Here is a 20,563-nt window from a genome sequence, read left to right on the forward strand (position 1 = left end):
CGGACGGACTGTTGTGGCATCGAGCGCCCTTCGATTTGTCGGCTCGTCACGCCGCGCCACTCTTCTCTTCCATCTCACTGCAGTCGGCAGTCGAGCTTTCGCCCTTAAGCGTGTGTGCAGCAAGCGGCGCACTGTTGCATTGACTGGTTGTTCGATTACCCTGGGACACGTTTCAGTCCGTGTTGTCTTGGTTTGGTCGACTGTGTACGCTCGACCGGTTGATTTGTCTGACTCACCATTATTGCGAGAATTCGTACTTAATCCAATTTCAATTGTTGTTGTTGTTACAATTGTACGTGTGCTGCAGATGTGGCGAGTCCTCTATTGACACTACCTTGGCCGCCATAGAAGCTGGGCGTGAGTGGTGGGATTTCAATCCACCAATGCGCGGTTTTTGTAGGTTTCGCTTTGGAGGTGAAGTGTGAGAAATCTTGTGTGGGTGGGTGCACCAAAAACATCAATTAGCAATACTCAGGCAACCTGGACTCTAAGCGAAGTTTCCGGAATGTCTGGTTGGCAGACATCTGTCGGTTAAGTTCTGGTTAAAAAAAAGATTATTTACCGAAAGAAGGAATCTTGGTTGAGAGACAACAGAGTTTTACTGACAGAATGCTGCTAACCAAACATTGAAAAAACGGTCTAAGAATGTTAGCTTTAACAAGCCTTCAGCAGTCATTACCGAAATAAAGGAATCCAAATGGATCCAAAACGCAATTGGTTTGGAAAAAGAATATTTATACACTGTAGAAAGATTGAACTTGGTATAAAGGCCTCCCTCAAAGATTGTTACGTCGCCCACTGGCAGGGCCAAGTAGATCGATGAGATCGCACGTGAGTATCGAAGCTAAACCAATCCACAATTATTCTGAGAGGGAGGTCTTAGGGTCTGTGACGACTTCAGTCTGTATATGTGACCTGGTCTACGAAAAGGGAGCTAACGTGCGAAAACTAGTTTTCTGGGAAAAGCTGTTAAAAATCATCGTCAGTTTCTCGTTATCTCATTAATTGTTCTCCTTTTTTTTGACATCTAAGCCCCCTTTCCGTAGACCAGGCCACATATACATATATCGGGTGATTTTTTTGAGGTTAGGATTTTCATGCATTAGTATTTGACAGATCACGTGGGATTTCAGACATGGTGTCAAAGGATGCTCAGTATGCTTTGACATTTCAGCATGAATAGACTTAGTAACGAGCAACGCTTGCAAATCATTTAATTTTATTACCAAAATCAGTGTTCGGTTCGAAATGTGTTTCGCGCTTTACGTCCGATTTATTTTTGTTCAGCGATGAGGCTCATTTCTGGTTGAATGGCTACGTAAATAAGCAAAATTGCCGCATTTGGGGTGAAGAGCAACCAGAAGCCGTTCAAGAACTGCCCATGCATCCCGAAAAATGCACTGTTTGGTGTGGTTTGTACGCTGGTGGAATCATTGGACCGTATTTTTTCAAAGATGCTGTTGGACGCAACGTTACGGTGAATGGCGATTGCTATCGTTCGATGCTAACAAACTTTTTGTTGCCAAAAATGGAAGAACTGAACTTGGTTGACATGTGGTTTCAACAAGATGGCGCTACATGCCACACAGCTCGCGATTCTATGGCCATTTTGAGGGAAAACTTCGGAGAACAATTCATCTCAAGAAATGGACCCGTAAGTTGATCAAGATCATGCGATTTAACGCCTTTAGACTATTTTTTGTGGGGCTACGTCAAGTCTAAAGTCTACAGAAATAAGCCAGCAACTATTCCAGCTTTGGAAGACAACATTTCCGAAGAAATTCGGGCTATTCCGGCCGAAATGCTCGAAAAAAAATATATCCGAATGGACCACCTAAGACGCAGCCGCGGTCAACATTTAAATGAAATTATCTTCAAAAAGTAAATGTATGAACCAATCTAACGTTTCAAATAAAGAACCGATGAGATTTTGCAAATTTTATGCGTTTTTTTTAAAAAAAAGTTATCAAGCTCTTAAAAAATCACCCGATATAATGGCAGGGTCGTAGTCCAAGGAAACGGCCTACCAACGATCTAAAAAACCTGGACTAATCACCAATTTTTTTCTGAAAATACTGAATTACTGAAGCCAATAAGAAAGTTAGGAAGGAAAACTGGAAAACAGCGTTGACAACCTAATTTAATCTTCAGACACTATGTTTGGCCTACGCTTCAACTGGAACTAAAGTTAAATATTAAATATATATGAGGACTGCAATGTATATTTTCAATTTTAGAATCCTGTCCTTGAGCAAGAACGATGTATCCTAAATTCGCGGTGGACCAGGAAACCCTAAATAGGCCGAGCTTTGATTTTTGACAACGAGTACAAATGAGAGAAAAGAAATGGTTTTGAATAAACTAGACTTGGAAGGAAATATAATTATAAGGAACCATCGATAAATGGATCGATCGATTCCTAGAGGAGAGTAGATATATACCGGACAGCAGAAGATAGTAGTAAAGAGAAAGGGGAAAATGCAAGATAGAGAGATGAATAGTAAGGGATAAAGAAAAAGAAATATATAGAAAGAGGTAGTAAAAGTAAAATATGAGAGAAAAGGAGAGATTGATGTTGAAAATGAAAAGGTAGGAGAGAAACAAAAAGCGAGCAGGTCAAAGAAAAAATTGAAACCTCAGAGAAAAAGATAAAAAACTTTATATAAAAAGGGAGATCGGCTGAAAAGGGAAAAATAAAGAGAGAATGTGAGTGATAAAGAAAAAGGTTGAGAGATAGAAACGGAGCGGAGGAAGAGAAGATGTGAGAAAGTGAGAAAAAAAAAGTAAGGTGGGAGAAAGAGAACACATACATATGATTATTTTATACTATACATATAAGTATGTATTTAGCTGGATATTTTTATATGAGCTTAATATAATTTTATCTAGCATAAGAGGCTAACGCTTTTGTTATGTGACTCATCAAATCAAGTATCTTTCAAGCGCATATTGCTGAATCATCTCGTTTACTTTCCATTCTGATAGTGTTTAATATCAAAAGGTATCTGTTAACGATTTTGCTCCACTTATTTGTTTTTTTGTTTTACTTAATGTACATATGTGACTTTTCTAGTAAATATGTAACTGTATATATATTTTATATAGAATAATACAAAATACAAATAAGATAGGGGTCTAAGAGTTGAGAAATTTCCATACTAACACCTGTCAGATTAGCCTTATCACGGCGGCTAGATACATTTACTACATGTGTCTTGTTCGTATGTATGTATATACATATGTACAGCTACTAATTGGTATGAATTTGCGGAAATTTTTGTCTAATTCAATTGATAATATGATAAAATGTATACATACATACATACATATATACAACACAATGGCTAAGTTATTGTTGTTGCTAGTGTTTAATCTGGTTGTTCACTGCCTTAATTCAGCAAATATTCTTAGTCTGCAAGCACGTTTTTGGGTTTCTTTTTGGCATTAAACGGTATACTTACGAATGTATATGAATAAATATGGAAAAGTTCCATGGCAAATGTATGTACGTATGTGTCAATAATGATATACGAACCGGTATATATTCGTATATTTATTTACATACATATGTATGTATGTACGTGCAAAATTCACGCCGTTATGTATGTACATGTATATAAAAAAGCAGTACAGATGTGAAATTATAGAAATATTTTGACATTAGGGTGGTACAAGAGATCGTTTAATAATTGAAACAAAAAATAATATTGTTAAGGAAAAAAAGAAATAAAAAATAAAATGTAGAAAATTATAAGTTTCTAACAGGAATAATCAATTATGAGTTAAAAAAGAATAATAATAAAACGAAAAAATCTAAATATGTTAAAGATGTAAAAATAATTAAAATAACAAAAATAATTGTATATATAAAAAATATTTGTATATACATATGTATGAATATAAAAAGAATTATTTACAAAAATATATAAAAATTGAACGGAAAACAATAAAATATTTAACAACATCAAAAAAAATTTAAAAATAAGCAAAAAATAAAAAAAGATATTTAGAAAATTATAGTTTTTTAGAAATATCAAATAATTAAAAATTAAAATAAAACAAGTAATAGTAATAAAATCAAAAAATATTAAAAACATAAAAAATAATGATAACAAACGGAAAAGATATTAAAAAATATATATAAAATAAATATAAAAAAATAAAAACTTAAAAACTAAATAAGCCGATAAAAATGTATGGAATCAAACAAAAAAAACAATTAACAGTAAAAAAATTAACAAAAAATATATATATTTAGAAAATCATGGTTTTTTAGAAATGTCTATTAATTAGAAATTAAAAAAAAAAATAATAATAATAAAAAACCAAAAAATATTAAAAAAAGGTATATAAAACAAATATAAAAATTAAAAACTAGAAAAGTCTATAAAAATATATAAAAACAAAACGAAGATAATATAAAAAATAACCATAATATCAAAAAACAATAGAGAAAAATATAAGTTGAAACAAAAAATCAATTAATTAAAATGAAAAAAAAATAATAATAAAACAAAAGAGATTATATGTAGCGTAATAAGAATAAAACGAGCAAAATATAGCGAATATAAAAAAATTTAAAAACAAGTAAAATATAAAATATATAAAAAATAAATAAATAATATAAAAATGAAAAGAAAAAAAATTAATATCAAAAATAAAAATAAAAAATATTAAATATAAATAAAAAATGTAGAAAATGCTAGAAAACTCACTTAATTAAAGACTAAAAAATACATAATAAAACGAAAATAATATAAAAATTAAATAAAAAAATTAAAAACAAGAAAAATATAAAAAATAAAAAAAATTAAATTTGCAAAGTTAAAAAAATAAAAGGAAGAAAAAGTTAAAATATATGACAATGTAATATTCACCAATTTCGAATTTTCAGTCTATTTTAACGGTTTTTACCTGATTTTAAGTACTGAAAATTACCACTTACTTTGAAACACACGCCGAATTTTGCAATTATTCACTAGTAAATATTAGTATTACATTTTTTTTCAATTTCTTATCAAGAGTTCTGGACGCTTGCAACCTTGTTACTTCAAATATGAGTTCAGCTTTTCACCAATGAATTTAATATTTTTTTTTGCAGAAGAGTTTAAATATTTGATAGATTTTTCCAAGAGAGCGACTAAATATTTTTACCACTAAAACCCCAATTTCGGCTGCACCAAAGTTATAGAGTCCTTACAAATGCATTTTTTATAGCTTAAAAGGGTATTTAAATATATATGTACGTAGATATATGAGTAGGATATATAAAGATTTTTATCTTCATCTTGCCATTTGTAGAGCAGCTATATACCGTAGTAGTGTTTAGAAGCTGATTAAAGTCAAAAACCAAATTAACAAACAAACTGTCATTGCTGTGAGTTGTAAAACAGACACTTTATATCCATAAATATACAGATGTAGCATGTGAATGTGTGTGTGTGTTTACTTTCGTTTTAAGAGTAGTGTGCTGTGGCCGCGTTCGTCGTAGTACGCATGCACTCAGCGAATCGTAGTTTGACGAGCAAATGCGAAAGCGCAGAAATTTATAGCATGCGAGAAAATCAAACTGACATGAGCGCGCAACAACAAAGCGACTGATTTCATTCATAAAAACGAAATGTGTGGAGAAGCGAAAAAGCATGAAATAGTAAATGTTGGAGGAAAATTTAAATGCTGCGTTGTAGAAATAGTTGCAAGCGAACGTGTTTGAGCGAACATGAGTGATGGAAAAGTTATGTGAATAAATATTTACGTAAATACATACATACATATGTAACTATCATAATGCTAAAGTAAACATTATATAATAATTTGGAATATAGTATTTATAACTAGTAAAAAAATAAATATATTAGGAAATTATATCAAAATTTATATTTAAAATACTATTAAAAAATGAAAACAACAAAAAAACGAAAATAAGGTGAATTACATACATACATATTTAAAACAAAAAATTATTATGCAAGGACTTGACTTTGACCGTACTTGCATACGACACATGTGTACAGTACATTCATATGTATATACATATGTACATACATATATAAAAAAATAGTATATAAAAAAAAGAAATATTTATGTATAAAAAATAAAGAATATATGCGAGAGACTATAGTTTCGAACACTTAATCAGTAACAAAATAATCGCTCTAAGACTTATGGTAGCTTTTCAAAAAAGTATATTTTACCTATAATCTCCTCTTTACAAGAAATATTTGAGTTTTCTTGTAGCAAAAATCGCAATAAAATATCGTAAACCGATTGGTCCTTAATAAAATGAGCTTAAAACTTAATATATTTAGGGAAAAGTGTAAGAAAGACAGGAGCTCGATTATATTTACTTAAAAACAGTTTAATTTGCCCTGAAATTCATAGTTTCAGTTTCACAAAAATGCGAATTAGAAAGAAAGGTGTTCAATATTAGATAAAAAAAAATACGCAAAAGATCTCGAAAAATGCTTGAATTCTACGACAGCCAAAAAATTAGCTGCAGAAGACGGAAAAATAGTTAGATAGAGTAGAAATTTGAGCAAGAAGTTTGGTTGAGGAGCGTGTAAAAATAATTCCTTCAAAGAATTTTTACTTCAAAAGCATTTCTCAAATACTTTCTTATTTTCTTGGTAGACAATAAAACGAATACAGTTTGGTTATATGCCGATATCGTTAACTTTCAAGAGCTCAGCCAGCAATTTATAGCACAATTCCGATTTAAGGCGGTATGTTTGTATGTATGTAGAAATTTGAAAATTTTTTCGTAACTAGTTTAGATATTCGAGGCTAGCTAGGTTAAGTGAAACCTCTTTAAACGTGTTTTTCTCGAAACTGTGTTTATGAGATCGGTTGGCAAGATTGCTCGAGAACTATTCAACCGATCTTCATGAAATTTTACACAATTCTTTTGAGGTACAATTCTTTAAGACTTAGACGAAGCATTTTTTTCGATTACAACTATTTGAAAAAACAACTTTTCACTAAAATTTTAATTTTTTTGTAAAAATGACTGCCAAAAATCCAATTTTCACTTTTCTTCCTTCGTCCAAGTTCTAACTTAAGGTTTTAACTACAGACATATTTTTTCACTTTAGATGACTCTGTAAGAACTTATCCTGCCAACGCGGGCGCATTTTTATTTTGGGGAAACACCGGAAATTGCATCGCCATGGTCGAGTTTAAAATATTTTTTCCAAAAATTGCAGATTTTTTTTAATAGTGTATGTTTGTAGCAATTTAAAACTCTAATAAAATATTTAATTTTTTAAATGAGAAAAAAAATGTTGAAAAAGGCTGTTTTTTCCCCGAGCGTTAAGCGCGTTTTTCTCAAACCTACTTTTTTGAGATGGTTCAGATGTTATCAAAAGTGCCACTTAACCAATTCTATTGAAATTTGAAATTTGATAGAAATCTTTATTAAAGAACTTTGTATCACGGCAGCTTCAGATTTTGGAAAATCATAATATTAAAATTAAAAAAAAAAAATCTAAAAGTAAAAAAAGGAATACAATTTTTTTTCAAGTAGACGCCATTTTGTGGTTTTTTTCCTTGACAAAGCTGAGTCCGATAGCGATAACTTTACTAATGAACATTTTTTTCAACGAGTTTTTCGAATAGGATACTACAAGACTTAGTATCATGTCAACCAGGAAGCATTGTCCCTTTTTGCAGTCCACACTCCACCGGTATGTAATCCGACGATTTATCATAAAAAAAATTCTTTAAATGCCAATAAAAATCATTGGATTTTATAAAAAAAAAAAATGTTAACAAAAATCATAAGAAAATATAGTAAAATGCTTTTAATCTTTTTTTTTGACTTAGTTTGAAAAATGCCTAATATTTTGGCGTCTAGAACAAATTATCCCCATAATGGAGTACTACGCTCTGTGCCAACAACAAATGGTAGAAATAAGAATTTCCAATTACAAAAGATATTTTTTTCCAACCGAAGTAGCATTCCCTTAAGTAAAATTTCACTACAAAATATTTTTAAATTCCAGCAGCTAATTATGCAAAAAAGGCTTAAAATTATATAGACTTTTATGGTTATTACTGTTTTTGCTTTTTTTACTTGCACTCGTCTAACAAAAGTGAAAAATTAGCAAAAGAAATTTTAAAAACATAAAATTTGCTGAAAATCTAATAAAAAGTATTATTAAAGTTTTTTGGATTTTTGTTTTTTTTTGTATTAATACAATATTATTTATTGTTAATTTTGTTCAAACATGTTCGCTCACAACAACATCCTCCTCCACACACACACACACACACATGTTGAGGTTATGAAGAAAACACTTTTTCTTAATGTCGCGTACATCAGAAGAGACCAAGCGAGCAACACTTTTGTCCTTCAGCACGCAGTTGATGTTATTGTTGTTTTTGCTAAACTCACGATGGCTCTAATAAATTGAATATTTGCACAACTGCAAACGCCGCCACACGCAACAAAGCAGCGCGAGCGCGAAGTGGATACAATAATGCGGCTACATATGTATGTATGTATGTATATATCTATACCATACTTACATACATATGTATGTATATTTATACATGCATGTATGTAGATTTATGTATATATGTATGTACATATATGTGTTTTCGCATGGCGCCCCACATGTGTGGCTGGTAAGGCACGCTCATTGCAATCCGATAACGCATTTGTTATTGTAATGCACATACCTATGTATGTATGTATGTAGCTTGCCGGCAATGAGCAACAAACACAAGTGATAACCAACTGAACAGCCAAGCAGTCAGCAGCAATTCACAACCAACTGTTCACACATACACACACACACACACATGCATGCAAATGCAACGCAATCGGCCAAACGCCATGCAACACAACACAACACAGCACCGTATAGCACAATAACAACAACCATTGCTTTTGCTGGCTGCTATTTGTACACACATGCATATGTATGTATGTATGTATGAATGTAAATTTGTGCTTCTGCATTTGTTTGGTTACTACTGGGCTTGCTTGTTGGCTGACAGCCGGACTGGTTGGCAGCAGTTGATTTCTTGGCTGCCCATACATTTGCACGGCCTGCCTGCCTGCCTGCTTGCGCCTGTCTACCCCTGCTGCGCTGCTGGATCATCGCCATCGCCTTTGCCATCGTCGTCGTTGCCGTTGTTGTCGTCGGAGTTGTGCTCGTCGTCGTCGTTGGCACTGGCGTTCGCCTTCGTTTGGGTTGTTGTATGACACGGCTGAGTTTGGTGTGTCATTCGGTTCGCTACCTCGCTCGTTGACGGATGTGAGTGCATGAGAACGGAGCGGTGTTTATTGTAGTAGGAAATCAACAGTAATCACAAAACAAATTAACAACGGAAGAGGAGCAAGAAAAAAATAAAAAACAATTGTGCGAAAGTGTCGAATAAGAAAGCAAAAAGTTATAAAAAAAAATATTATCAAACAATTTCCAACGGAAAATCGACAAGTGTTGTTGTAGAACATTAAGCGCCGCATATTACGCAAATATTATTGGAAATACATACATACACATGTAAATAAGCTGGAAAGCATTTACTGTTCAACTGTGCGCAGGTGTTGCAAGTGTGTTTTGTGTGGCAAGTGTCATTGAAGGCTCAAAACCGCGCAGCTTATTAGATATTAAATTTAAAAATCTAAACAAAAAATAAGCAGTGACAAGGCATATGCAATTATATGTAGCGGAGAGTGATTTTTTCTAAGATATAAACTGAAAATAAAATATTAAAAATAAAAGCAAAAAAAAATTAAATTTTTAAACAAAAATAAGCGCAAAAAAATTAAAAAAAAAATAACAAAAAAATTAAAAGCGCTGCTTGAACTTAAAAAGCTTGAAGATACAGCTGGTTCTAAATAACAAAAATAAAATTTAAGAATTTTTTGTGGTGAAAAAATACAAAAACGGTTGAGTCTAATTCAAAATTTTATTTTGAAAAGGAAAAAATAATAAATTTGAAAAGAAAAAAAGTTATTTTAAAAAGGAAAAAGAAAAATTTGAAAAAAAAATTAATTTGCAAAACAAACACATTTAAATAAAAAAGTTGGAAAAATTTTAAAAACAATAATTTATTAAAAAAGCAATAATTTGTTTAAAAAAAAGTTGAACAAAAAAGCTTAACTTTAATTAAAAAAACAAAAATTACAAAAAAAAATTAAACCCTAAATTTAATTAAAAAACATTAAAAACCAACAATTCACGGAGCAAAAATTAAATTTCATACATTACTACAAAAAAGTGTTGAAAAAATAATAAATCACACACAGCACTTCGCAAAAGTGTTGAAACAACTCAAACTCAAGTGTTATTACACCCCCCGTAACCCCCAAAAACGCAACAGTGTCAACCAACTGACACGCTAAACTGCCGCGGAAGCGTAGAAAAGGCCAATTAGTACAACAAACAACAAGCAATTTAGCTTAGACGGCCCAACACCCGCTACCAACGTGCAAACGGCGTGTCAAAGCGCCGCGAAACGCTAAAAAACAGCTTGTCGACGGATTAAAGCAACAAACAAAATATCATTATTGTTGTTAGTGTGCTGGTTAGGCAAATCGTACGCTAAACCCAGGGATAAATCGCAGTATAAACGTCAGAAGTGTATAAGTGAGTGATAAAAATTGGAAAAAATAAACAGTTATAATCCTAAAACACAAATAAACTGTTAATTGCAATAATAATTGCAAAAAAAACCAAATTACAACTACAAATAATAGTTGCAACGGTTAAAGAACGAATTAAGTAAATATTAAAAAACACAAACACAATATATGGCCAATACAAAAACGGCAACAGCGACAGCAAGTGCAACAGCTATTGGCGGCAGCGAGCAACAATTCTGTATGCAATTAAATGCTTCAGAATTAACGGCGATCATAATGAAAGGTAAGCACAAAAAGAACAGTTACTTATTAGTTGAATTTCGATTTATAAGAAACACACTTAAAAAGCTATAAAAAATCAATTATAAAATGTTAAACGTTAACGCCGCTCGATCTTTCAATATACACGAAGCTTGAAAACAGCGAGTTCTGCTTTCAGGACTTTAAATATCTGAAAGAATCTATGTTATAAATATTTTCTGAAGCAAAGCTATAGAGACCGTCCTAACTGCATTGAAAATTCGAATGACTAAAGTAATATAATCAGTTGTAGATCAGTTTCAGGTATAAAAGACTTGAAGACGATCAACCGATCTTCAAAAGCCTTGATGAAGAACAAACGGTCTTCTGAACTAAAACTGAAACCTATATTATGATAATTATTATGTTCACATAATAATAGAGAATATAGAACTAGTTTTTACAAAAGATCGGTGTGCAATTTTCGGAAGTTATGTTGCACGATCCACCATTCTCAGAAAAGCCTTTATTGATCTACAAAATATTGGATCATTTTACGGAGTTTGGTAAATATTGTTTATTGCCAGAACAATCTAAGCGTCTAAATTCACTAATATGAATTAGTTATTAGGTATTAGGTTAGTGATTTTCACAAATTTGATTGTGCTAAAGAACTTAGTACTCTTCAGTACCGGAAAACTTAATATATTCTGAACAGAAGCCTACTCCAGTATGAAAAAGAAACAAATTTCTGGAAAGTTTGTAACAAAACGAGACAGAAAGGGCATATGAATCACATAACTAGAGCATCGGTCTACTGAAAAAGTAATCCAAGGAGTTTGGATTTGCTAAAATAAAAAGTTAATAGTGTTACGTCCACTCTTCAAGACCTTTCAACACTTCATTTCCAAAATATTTATTATTCCAATACTGCAAATGGACCAGTCCGGGTCAAATCTGATCAGTCCATCCTTTCTTCAAAACATTTCAACAATTCATGCCAATCTTACAAAAAAAATATTTATCATTTCAGCACTGTAAATGGACCAGTCCGGTTCAAATTTGATCAGCCGTTACTTAAGTGAATTACATAAAGCTATATACATATAATGCATATACATACAAACACTTCAAAGTGCGCCTGCACTCGTTGCGCTGGTTAACACTTTTAGCGGAAATACCGCAAACGAATTGGCAAATTACCACCCCCCACTAACGGCTGCAGCAGCTCGACGCCAGACGATCGCACTTTGACCAAGCTAAACGGACGTAACAGAAACAAACACATATACAAGCACGCGCTTTAGACTGAGATTATCGCTTATTGTCTGCAATACTGCTACACAGTTTAATTAGCGGTTTACGGCGGTTTTTGTTGTTGTTTTTTTTTAATATTTTATTAGGAAATACTTAGGCGTGATCTTCGTACAGATTGAATGCTAACAAATTTGCTATTGCGTTGAAGCTAAAGTGCATCTGTGTGGGTGTGTGTGTATGTTTATATATGTGTGTGTGTCTTACTTTGCGACAAATATGATGACTGGCGCATTTTTGTGATGTAAAGCCTTGTTTTTGGTTCTTACTACAGAATATATTACGATTATAAAATCACTTACACACACACACACATGCATAGATTTGTTACATAACTTTTGTTTGTTTGTGTTGGTTGTTAGCTTTGTTTTTACACAGGTGTTTAGTGCTTTTGTAAATATTATTACAAGTGCAGCAGTAACTAATAGACAGTCAGTTAGTTGTGATGATATGTATGTGTGCGTATATGCAGCATGTAATTGCGTGGGTGTAGTTGTATTTACGCGTTGCTCTTGAAATAAGTTAATACTAATTAACAGACGTCAAACAACTAGATTAGACGTTAAAACAGTTAACAAATAGAGCAAATTCTATTATTAACATGTAAATATATTTGTATATAAATATTTTTGCAACTATTTAGACGGAAATATGACGAAAATATACATATTTTGTTTTTGTTTTGGGTTTCGATATTTTTGAAAATAAGTTACAAAGGCACAAAATAAGAGTTTATGAACTTACAGCAAACAAAAACAACTATAAATAGCAGATATACAAATTAACTTACAAAAAAAAAAATAATAATAAATTTAAAAATAAATAATAACAAAAGCAAAATAATTTTAAATCGATGAGAATAGAGCAAAATTAAACAAATATAAATATTTACAAAAGAGACAAAAAAATTAATATTAAAAATAAAAATATTAAAAAAACCCACAGGAAATAAGGAAATAAGAATATTTAAATTATTAAATTAAAAATATATAAAAAGTAAAAGCAAGAAAGAAAATACAAAAAAAAAATTAAAAATATATTTTTGTAAAATAGTTAAATAAATAAAATTAAAAAAATATATAAAAAGTAAAACATAAAAAAAAAATTCAAAATATATTTTTGTAATATTTATGCTTTTACAAATAAAAAATATAAATAAACAAAATTGCAAAAAAATTAATATACATAGTTTGAAATTTATTAATATTAAAAGAATACAAAAAGTAACAAATAAGGAAAAAATTAAAAACATTTTTAGTAATATTTATGTTTTTGCAAGTAATCAAAAAATAAAATCCATAAAAAAGTTTTTTTAGATAAAAAAAATTAAAACATAAAAAGAATTTAAAAACATCTTTTTTATTAATTTACGCTTTTACTAGTAAAAATAAGTAAATTAAATAAGAACAATGTAAAAAAATTAAAAAATAATAGTTTTAAAACATATTTTCATAATATTTACACTTTTACAAATAAAAAAAAATAAAAAAAACAAATAATTTCAAAACATTTTTTTATAATATTTACACTTTTACAAATAAAACTAATAATTAAATAAAATCAATAAATGCTTGAGCAAATATTTTTGCGGTTAGAAAAACAATTATAAAAGAAATTTATTTAAAAAAATATTATTTTTAATTTTTATCCATTTATAAGAAAACAAAAATTAAGTCAAAAACAATGGATTTTTAAAGTTGCATAAACATATGTACATACTTTTAAAGGTTAGAAAAAATAAAAATCAAATAATTATAATATTTTAGAATTTTCCAGATATACATACTTTTCTAAGTTAAAAAAAAATATTTAAAAACTAATTCCGAAAAAAATCAAACATTATTATTATGCAAAATATATGTGCATATATATTTTTAATTTTTTAAGACAAAACAAGTCTGTTTTAAGAAATAGAAAAATTGTCTGTTTGATAGGAAGCCAGATTGATGAAGAAAATTCTTTTTAAAATTATTTAAGGATATATACACATACAAAAATATATATAAATTGATAATATAATATTAATTAGCAAAAAAAAATGTTGAAAAAATATATATTTTTAGAAGCAATAAAATATATATAGATATATATAAAAACTGTTAAAAAAACCAAAATATCAAAACGTACTAAAATCAAATACGAAAAATATGGTCTAATGTTTTAGGCCTGTGTGAGCTTTTGAGAATTCTGCAAACTCTTTTTAACAGCAACAATAATAAAAATCTCGTAGGTTAATAAAAATAATAAATTTATGTTATGTTACGTCAAGTTATGTTATGTTATGTTGCGTTATGTTATATTATGATTTTATAAATTTTAGCAATTAAACTATCTCCGCTTTTTTGGTGGATTGCAATTTCTTAAGTTAATTTTTATGGTATTTTATGTTGAGTTATGTTATGCTAAGTTATGTAATTATGTATTAATTATGCTATGTTAAGTTATGTTAAAAAATGTGGCATTCCACTTATTCACCTCAACTTAAAGGCAAGGCAAATACTTGAAAAATAAGATTACGGCCAAAACTGCTAGCTGAATTATAATCACTGAAGATCCCAAACGATCACTCAATATCGTTTATATAAGATAAATAATCACATAACCAAGTACACATGAACATAAAAACAGTATGCATGTTACCATAGCCCCCTCAAAAGCTGATAAAAAAAAAACTGTTATAACAATTGTTTCAACACAGAAACACAAGAAAAAACAAATGTTCCTATAAAATGCCAAAAAACATACAAGCAAATGCATATACATATGTATGTATGTATGTATACATACGTAACTACACGTACCTGCATATGTATGTTTGCATATGCATGAAAAGGTGGCAAACGGCAAATTAGCTGATTAAATACAAATAAAAGCAGGAAAAAATATAAATAAAATGAAATCTAACGAAATTTGTAGTTTGGCTGAGCCAATCAAAATTTGCGTAGGTTGTGGCGTTGGCACGGCACTTCGCCATAAATTGACCAATCAGCGGGCAGGGAAAAAACAACGCAGAGCACCACGCAGCCGAATGTAGGGAGAAAGGAGTCGAACACCAAGTGAGGTTAATTGAGTAATGATTGAATTATAGGTTTTTAGCAAAAATCAAAAAATAATTATAAAATAAAATTATAATAATTTTTAAACAATTAATAAAAAAAATAATAAAGTTTATACTTAAATAGTGGAAAAAAATGTTAATATGTTATGGCAACAGTCTATGCCACAACTTGTTGCTTCATGGCTTGTTGCATTGGAACAACATTAAGAAAGTCGCCCGCAAATTGGGTGTAAGGCTTTGCAAAGGGTAATATTTGCCTTAAAATTTTCCTATATACTTACATACATACATATATAAGTATGTACAAATACACACCCTTACTTTAGCCACATTAAAAATTAATATCAAATTACCCGCATAAAACTCTGTGGCAGGTAAAAGTGTTGCCATTCCGCTGCACGGCGTTGGCTGCCGAAAAAGGGACGCGTAATTGCTTGGTGCGCCGTAAGCAACGGTGCTTGCTAGCTGACTACCTGCATAAAGGCGCTGCTTAACTGCACATGCTGACTGCCTGGTTGTCACCACCTGTTGGTGTTTTTTCGGTTGCCTGATTTATGACACATTTTTGTTTGCTCGCTTCAGTTGCTTTGTTGTTGTTTTTGTTGCTGCAGTTATCAGCGTGCTAAATGTATAAAATTTGTAATGTCTTGCTATCAAATCGAATTAAATCGGCGCATCGACTACTCGAATTTGGGCTAAGAAGGTAAAAAATTCCAGGCGCTGTTTTTGATATTGCTTTGGGCTTCCTTTTTCCACATGAGTGTAGTAGATTTCGGATTTTTGGGCATTGCAAAGTATATATAACTTTTTTTGTGGACTTAAGTTTCTTAAATTAAATTTTTAAGTTATGTTATGTTATATTACGTTAAGTTATGTCATGCTACGTTATGTTATGATTTTGTCAATTTTAGCTAGTAAATTGTCTCCCCTTTTTTGGTAGACTCCAATTTTTTAAAATAATTTTACTTTATGACATTTTATGTTAAGTTATGGCATGTCAAGTGATGTTACGAAAAGTTATGTTACGTTAACTTACGATATGCTATGTTATTACTTATTAAGTATGGTATATTATGTTAAGTTAAGTTAAGTTATGTAACGTTACGTTATGATAAGTTAAGCTATCACGCTAATTTTTCTTAAGTAAACTTCAATTTATTTAATTAATTTTTATGTGGAATTATTCTTATGCTATGCTATGTTATGTTACGTTATGTAAAGTTTCGTGATTTTGCAAAATGATTTAATTTGTTTACTGTTTAAAATTTTCGCTTTAATATTTAAAAAAAAAAATACACTATTTTGACTGACTGTCAGCCAGCGCCAATAACGCTGAGCAGCGGAAAAAAATGATTTCGAACGCAAATTGCTCAATCAGTATTATTTACAAATCAAAATTTAGCACGGTGAAGGTGCGAATTGTTTCGTTGGCGTCATAAGAAATGCAAATTTAATCGGCAAATGTATGCAGACATTGTCTTTTTCTTATGCTAATTCAGCTTACGCACATATGTATGTACATACAGACATATGTACATATGTATGTGCTTACATATATTTAGCAAGTGAGTGCCAGACGTTCACCTGGTTACACGACGCCGACTTTGCCCACACAATTGACCTCCGTGCGGTAGAGCAACAAGAAAATATAAAAAATTAAAAAAAAAAATGTATACAAAAATACAAAAATATTTAAAAAATAAGAAAAAAATTAAATTAAAAAAATATATATACAAAAAACTAAAAAAATATATTTAAAAAAAAATTAAAAAAATATATACAAAAAATAAAAAAAAATATATTAAAAAAAATTAAAAAAAAAATATACAAAAAATTAAAAAAATATTAAAAAAAAAAATTTTTTAATTAAAAAATAAAAAATAATGAAATAAATAACAGGGATGCTATAATAACAAAAAATAAAAAATTGCACAAATAACTCAAATCGAAATAACGAAATATATAATTGAATTAATTTGCAAAATTTCCGATTGCTCGGCAATAAATCGGCAACAATAGCGCTGCCTTCAGTATATTACACATACATACGCATATAAACCACTCAGTTCGGCTCGAGCGATATTTGTAAGCTATGCATTTTTATCAAAAGGTAATTAAACCTTTCGAACGAATGCTTACACAACAACAACGGTGGTGTTGTTGTCAGCAGCGTGTGATAGGGAAAGGTGAGTGATGATAGCTTTGCTCAAAGCTATAAATAGTCAAATCAAATTGATATATGTACATATGTATATATGTACCGTATAGCCGAATAAAAATGCAAAAAGTCATAATACAAATATTTGCGCGTGTTACGTCAAGTGCCAAGTTGTGCACATTTTGTGGTGTTGTCACCAACACCTTGCCGTTATTTGCTTCTGAAATTACAATAAATTGGTGCAATATTTGTTTTGGCTGTTTGTAATATAGCCATATGTAAATTGGCGGAATATTTCTTGAATTGCTACATTTGCGCATTGTTGTTTGCTTGTTGTTGCGAGTTTTTGGTATTTTTTTTTGTAAATTTTGTAGGTCATTAAACGCGGCAATCGAAATTCGTATGCAAACTGCATCGTAGTCGTAAAAAATTGCCAAAAGTGCGAGTAAATAGCAGTGAGAAAAAAAATTAAATAAAAATGAAATTAAAAAGTATAAAAAAAATTAAAATTAAAAAAGATAAAAAATAAATAAATATACATACACGAAAAATTAAAAAACAAATAAAGATGGAAAAAAATTAAAGAATAAAATATCGTAAAAATAATATAAAAAATTCATATAATAAAAAAGTTAAAATATAAATGAAAAAATAAAAAATTGAGAAGTTAAAATAAAAAATATTTCGTAATTTTTTGCATATAGATGTGTCGCAAAACTTGCTAATAAATGTAATTAAATGTATCGTTTTCTGTGCAAATGCATTAAAGTTTATATGTATGTAATACTTATTTCGTTAAAATTTCATATATTTGTGTTTGTATGTGTTTGTGAGCGTGTCTTTTTTAAAGCAGCTTTTTATAATTGAAATTGATGATTATACATTAATTAGAATTTTTCAAGTTTTTGTTGTTGTAATTCGCGCATCATTTTTTATATGGTTATAAATTTATTTTATTTACATTTTTATATTTCTTTGCAATAATAATTTTTTTTTATTATTATGATTTAATTTTTCACTACACTTTATTATTTATTACAAAAAAAAATTAAAATAAAAATAAATAAAAATTAAAATTGTTTGTTTAATATTTTAAATTTAAAAAAATATTTTTTAATAAAATTTTATTTTTCTTAATGAATTAATTTTTATTTTTTTAATTAATTAATTTAATTTTTTTTAAATATTTTTTTATATAAAATATTATATTTTCTAATTATATAAAGTTATAAATCACTTATTTTATTCAATGTCATTTAATTTTTGTAATTTATTTTTATTACTTCTTTAATATAATTTTTAAAGTATTTTCAACATTTGTTAATTTGATGTCAATTTGAATTTAAATTGTTAATTTTTTACTGTTTTATATTGCTGTATTTTGCTTTATATTTTTTATTTTTATTTTTTGTTTTAATTTCATTTTCTTGGTATAATGTTTGTTATTGTAAATTTATTTAATTTTTCTTAATTAACAAGTTTTTAATTACATTTTCAATTAAATTAGATTTATTTTTTATATTTTATTTTAATTAAATATTAATTTAGTTTTAAATTTGTTTTCTTAATACAATTTTATTCATTATAAATTTATATAGTTTTTCTTAATGAATACATTTTTTAAAATTAAATTTAATTAATTTCTTACATTTTATTTTAATTAAATGATATTTAATTTGAATTTACTTTAAACTTATTTCCTTGATATAATTTTGATTATTTTAAATTTAAAAAAATTTAAAAATGAAATTAAATTAATTTTTTATATTTTATTTTAATTAAATATGAATTAATTTAAGGTTAGTTTTAAATTTGTTTTTTTAAGACAATTTTTATTATGGTATATTATTTTAATTTTCGTAATTAATTATTTTTTAAAACAAATTTTATTTATTATATTTTATTAGAATACATTTTATTCATTGTTTTTTTTACGTAATTTATTTCTATTTATTGTTTTTTCCTTAACTCATTTAATTTTTTTTAATTTAATTTTAGTTTAATTAGTTTTCAGAAATGACTTTGATTTTGAAAATAATTAATTCTTATTTTTTCACATTCCTTGATTAATTTTCTTAATTTAATTCACAGTTAATTTATACTTATTTTTATTTATAATTTATTATTATTCTTTTCAACTTAGTTTTTTTCCAATATAATTGTATATTTGAATAAGTATATTGTTTAACTGAATTATTTTTTATTTTAATTTTGATAAATTTTTTATTTTAATTTTTTGCTTAAAAAATGTTACACATTATTTTTAGCCCACTTGTATTTATTCATATACCCACCATTGCTCTAATTTATTTACGTTTAGCACCTGAATTAGCCGCTGTATACAATAATTAATACGTTTTTTAACTTTTAAGTGCCCAGCCGTGTGTTACCGCAAGCGCTGTGTGAGGCATTTGCACTTATAATTATGCGCACTGCGACCTTGTTTCGTTAAACGGTAGCAATAAGCACAAAAGGCGGAATGCATGCACTTGTAAACACACACACACACAAATATACGTATGTACGTACGAGTGCCTTCTAATATTTGTTTACATTTGATCATAGAATTTTCTAAATCCCTTGTGTGAATATAATTGCTATACATGCAGAGAAACATACTTACAAACAAACATATAAACATATAGACAAAAACTACCGTTAGCATATACACATGTGCCTTTCGGGTGTATATTTTTATAAACACTCTACTAAGCAATAACAATAAAATTTCAAACAGCTTATTAATATGTGTACAAACACACAAGCACACGCACAAATATATGTATACACCTACATATATGCAAGCATACCAACAGGCGTACAAACTGAAAACCACTGAACAATTAAAATTCCACATACTTAACAAATGAAACAATTTTCCGCCACCTTTACCCCCACAGCCGCTTTGCCAGCCATAACGCACACAAACACACCCACACACTCACGACGTGTATGCACGCTGCGTGTGTTTTGTTAATAAAATGCCACCCCCGCTATGATATCGGGAATTATTTGTATTCTCATATCGACCAACAAATTTTCAGCATGCTTTGCAACACAAAACAATCATAATAACAACAACGAAATTACCGCTAGGGAGGCAATAATAAAGAATAAAAGCAAGCTGTCGGTTGCCTGCTGAACAAGTGTGCGTGTGTGTTTGTGTGAAAGTAGGAATTAAAGTGCTGACTAGACGATT

At 29.1% G+C, this 20,563-nt stretch overlaps 1 protein-coding gene across 1 annotated transcript in view; it reads left to right on the plus strand.

Moving 5' to 3' along the window:
* The first annotated feature begins 9,167 nt into the window (after positions 1–9,167).
* LOC126752234 (uncharacterized) overlaps positions 9,168–20,563 on the plus strand; it is a 41,527-nt gene continuing 30,131 nt past the window's right edge. Inside the window, exon 1 of the mRNA XM_050462900.1 lies at positions 9,168–10,877. Coding sequence (XP_050318857.1) covers positions 10,763–10,877 — 115 coding nt within the window. The 5' untranslated portion in view covers positions 9,168–10,762. The remainder of the gene's footprint in view (positions 10,878–20,563) is intronic.

This window comes from Bactrocera neohumeralis, chromosome 3 (assembly GCF_024586455.1).
Source record: "Bactrocera neohumeralis isolate Rockhampton chromosome 3, APGP_CSIRO_Bneo_wtdbg2-racon-allhic-juicebox.fasta_v2, whole genome shotgun sequence".
Taxonomy (NCBI): Eukaryota; Metazoa; Arthropoda; class Insecta; order Diptera; family Tephritidae; genus Bactrocera; species Bactrocera neohumeralis.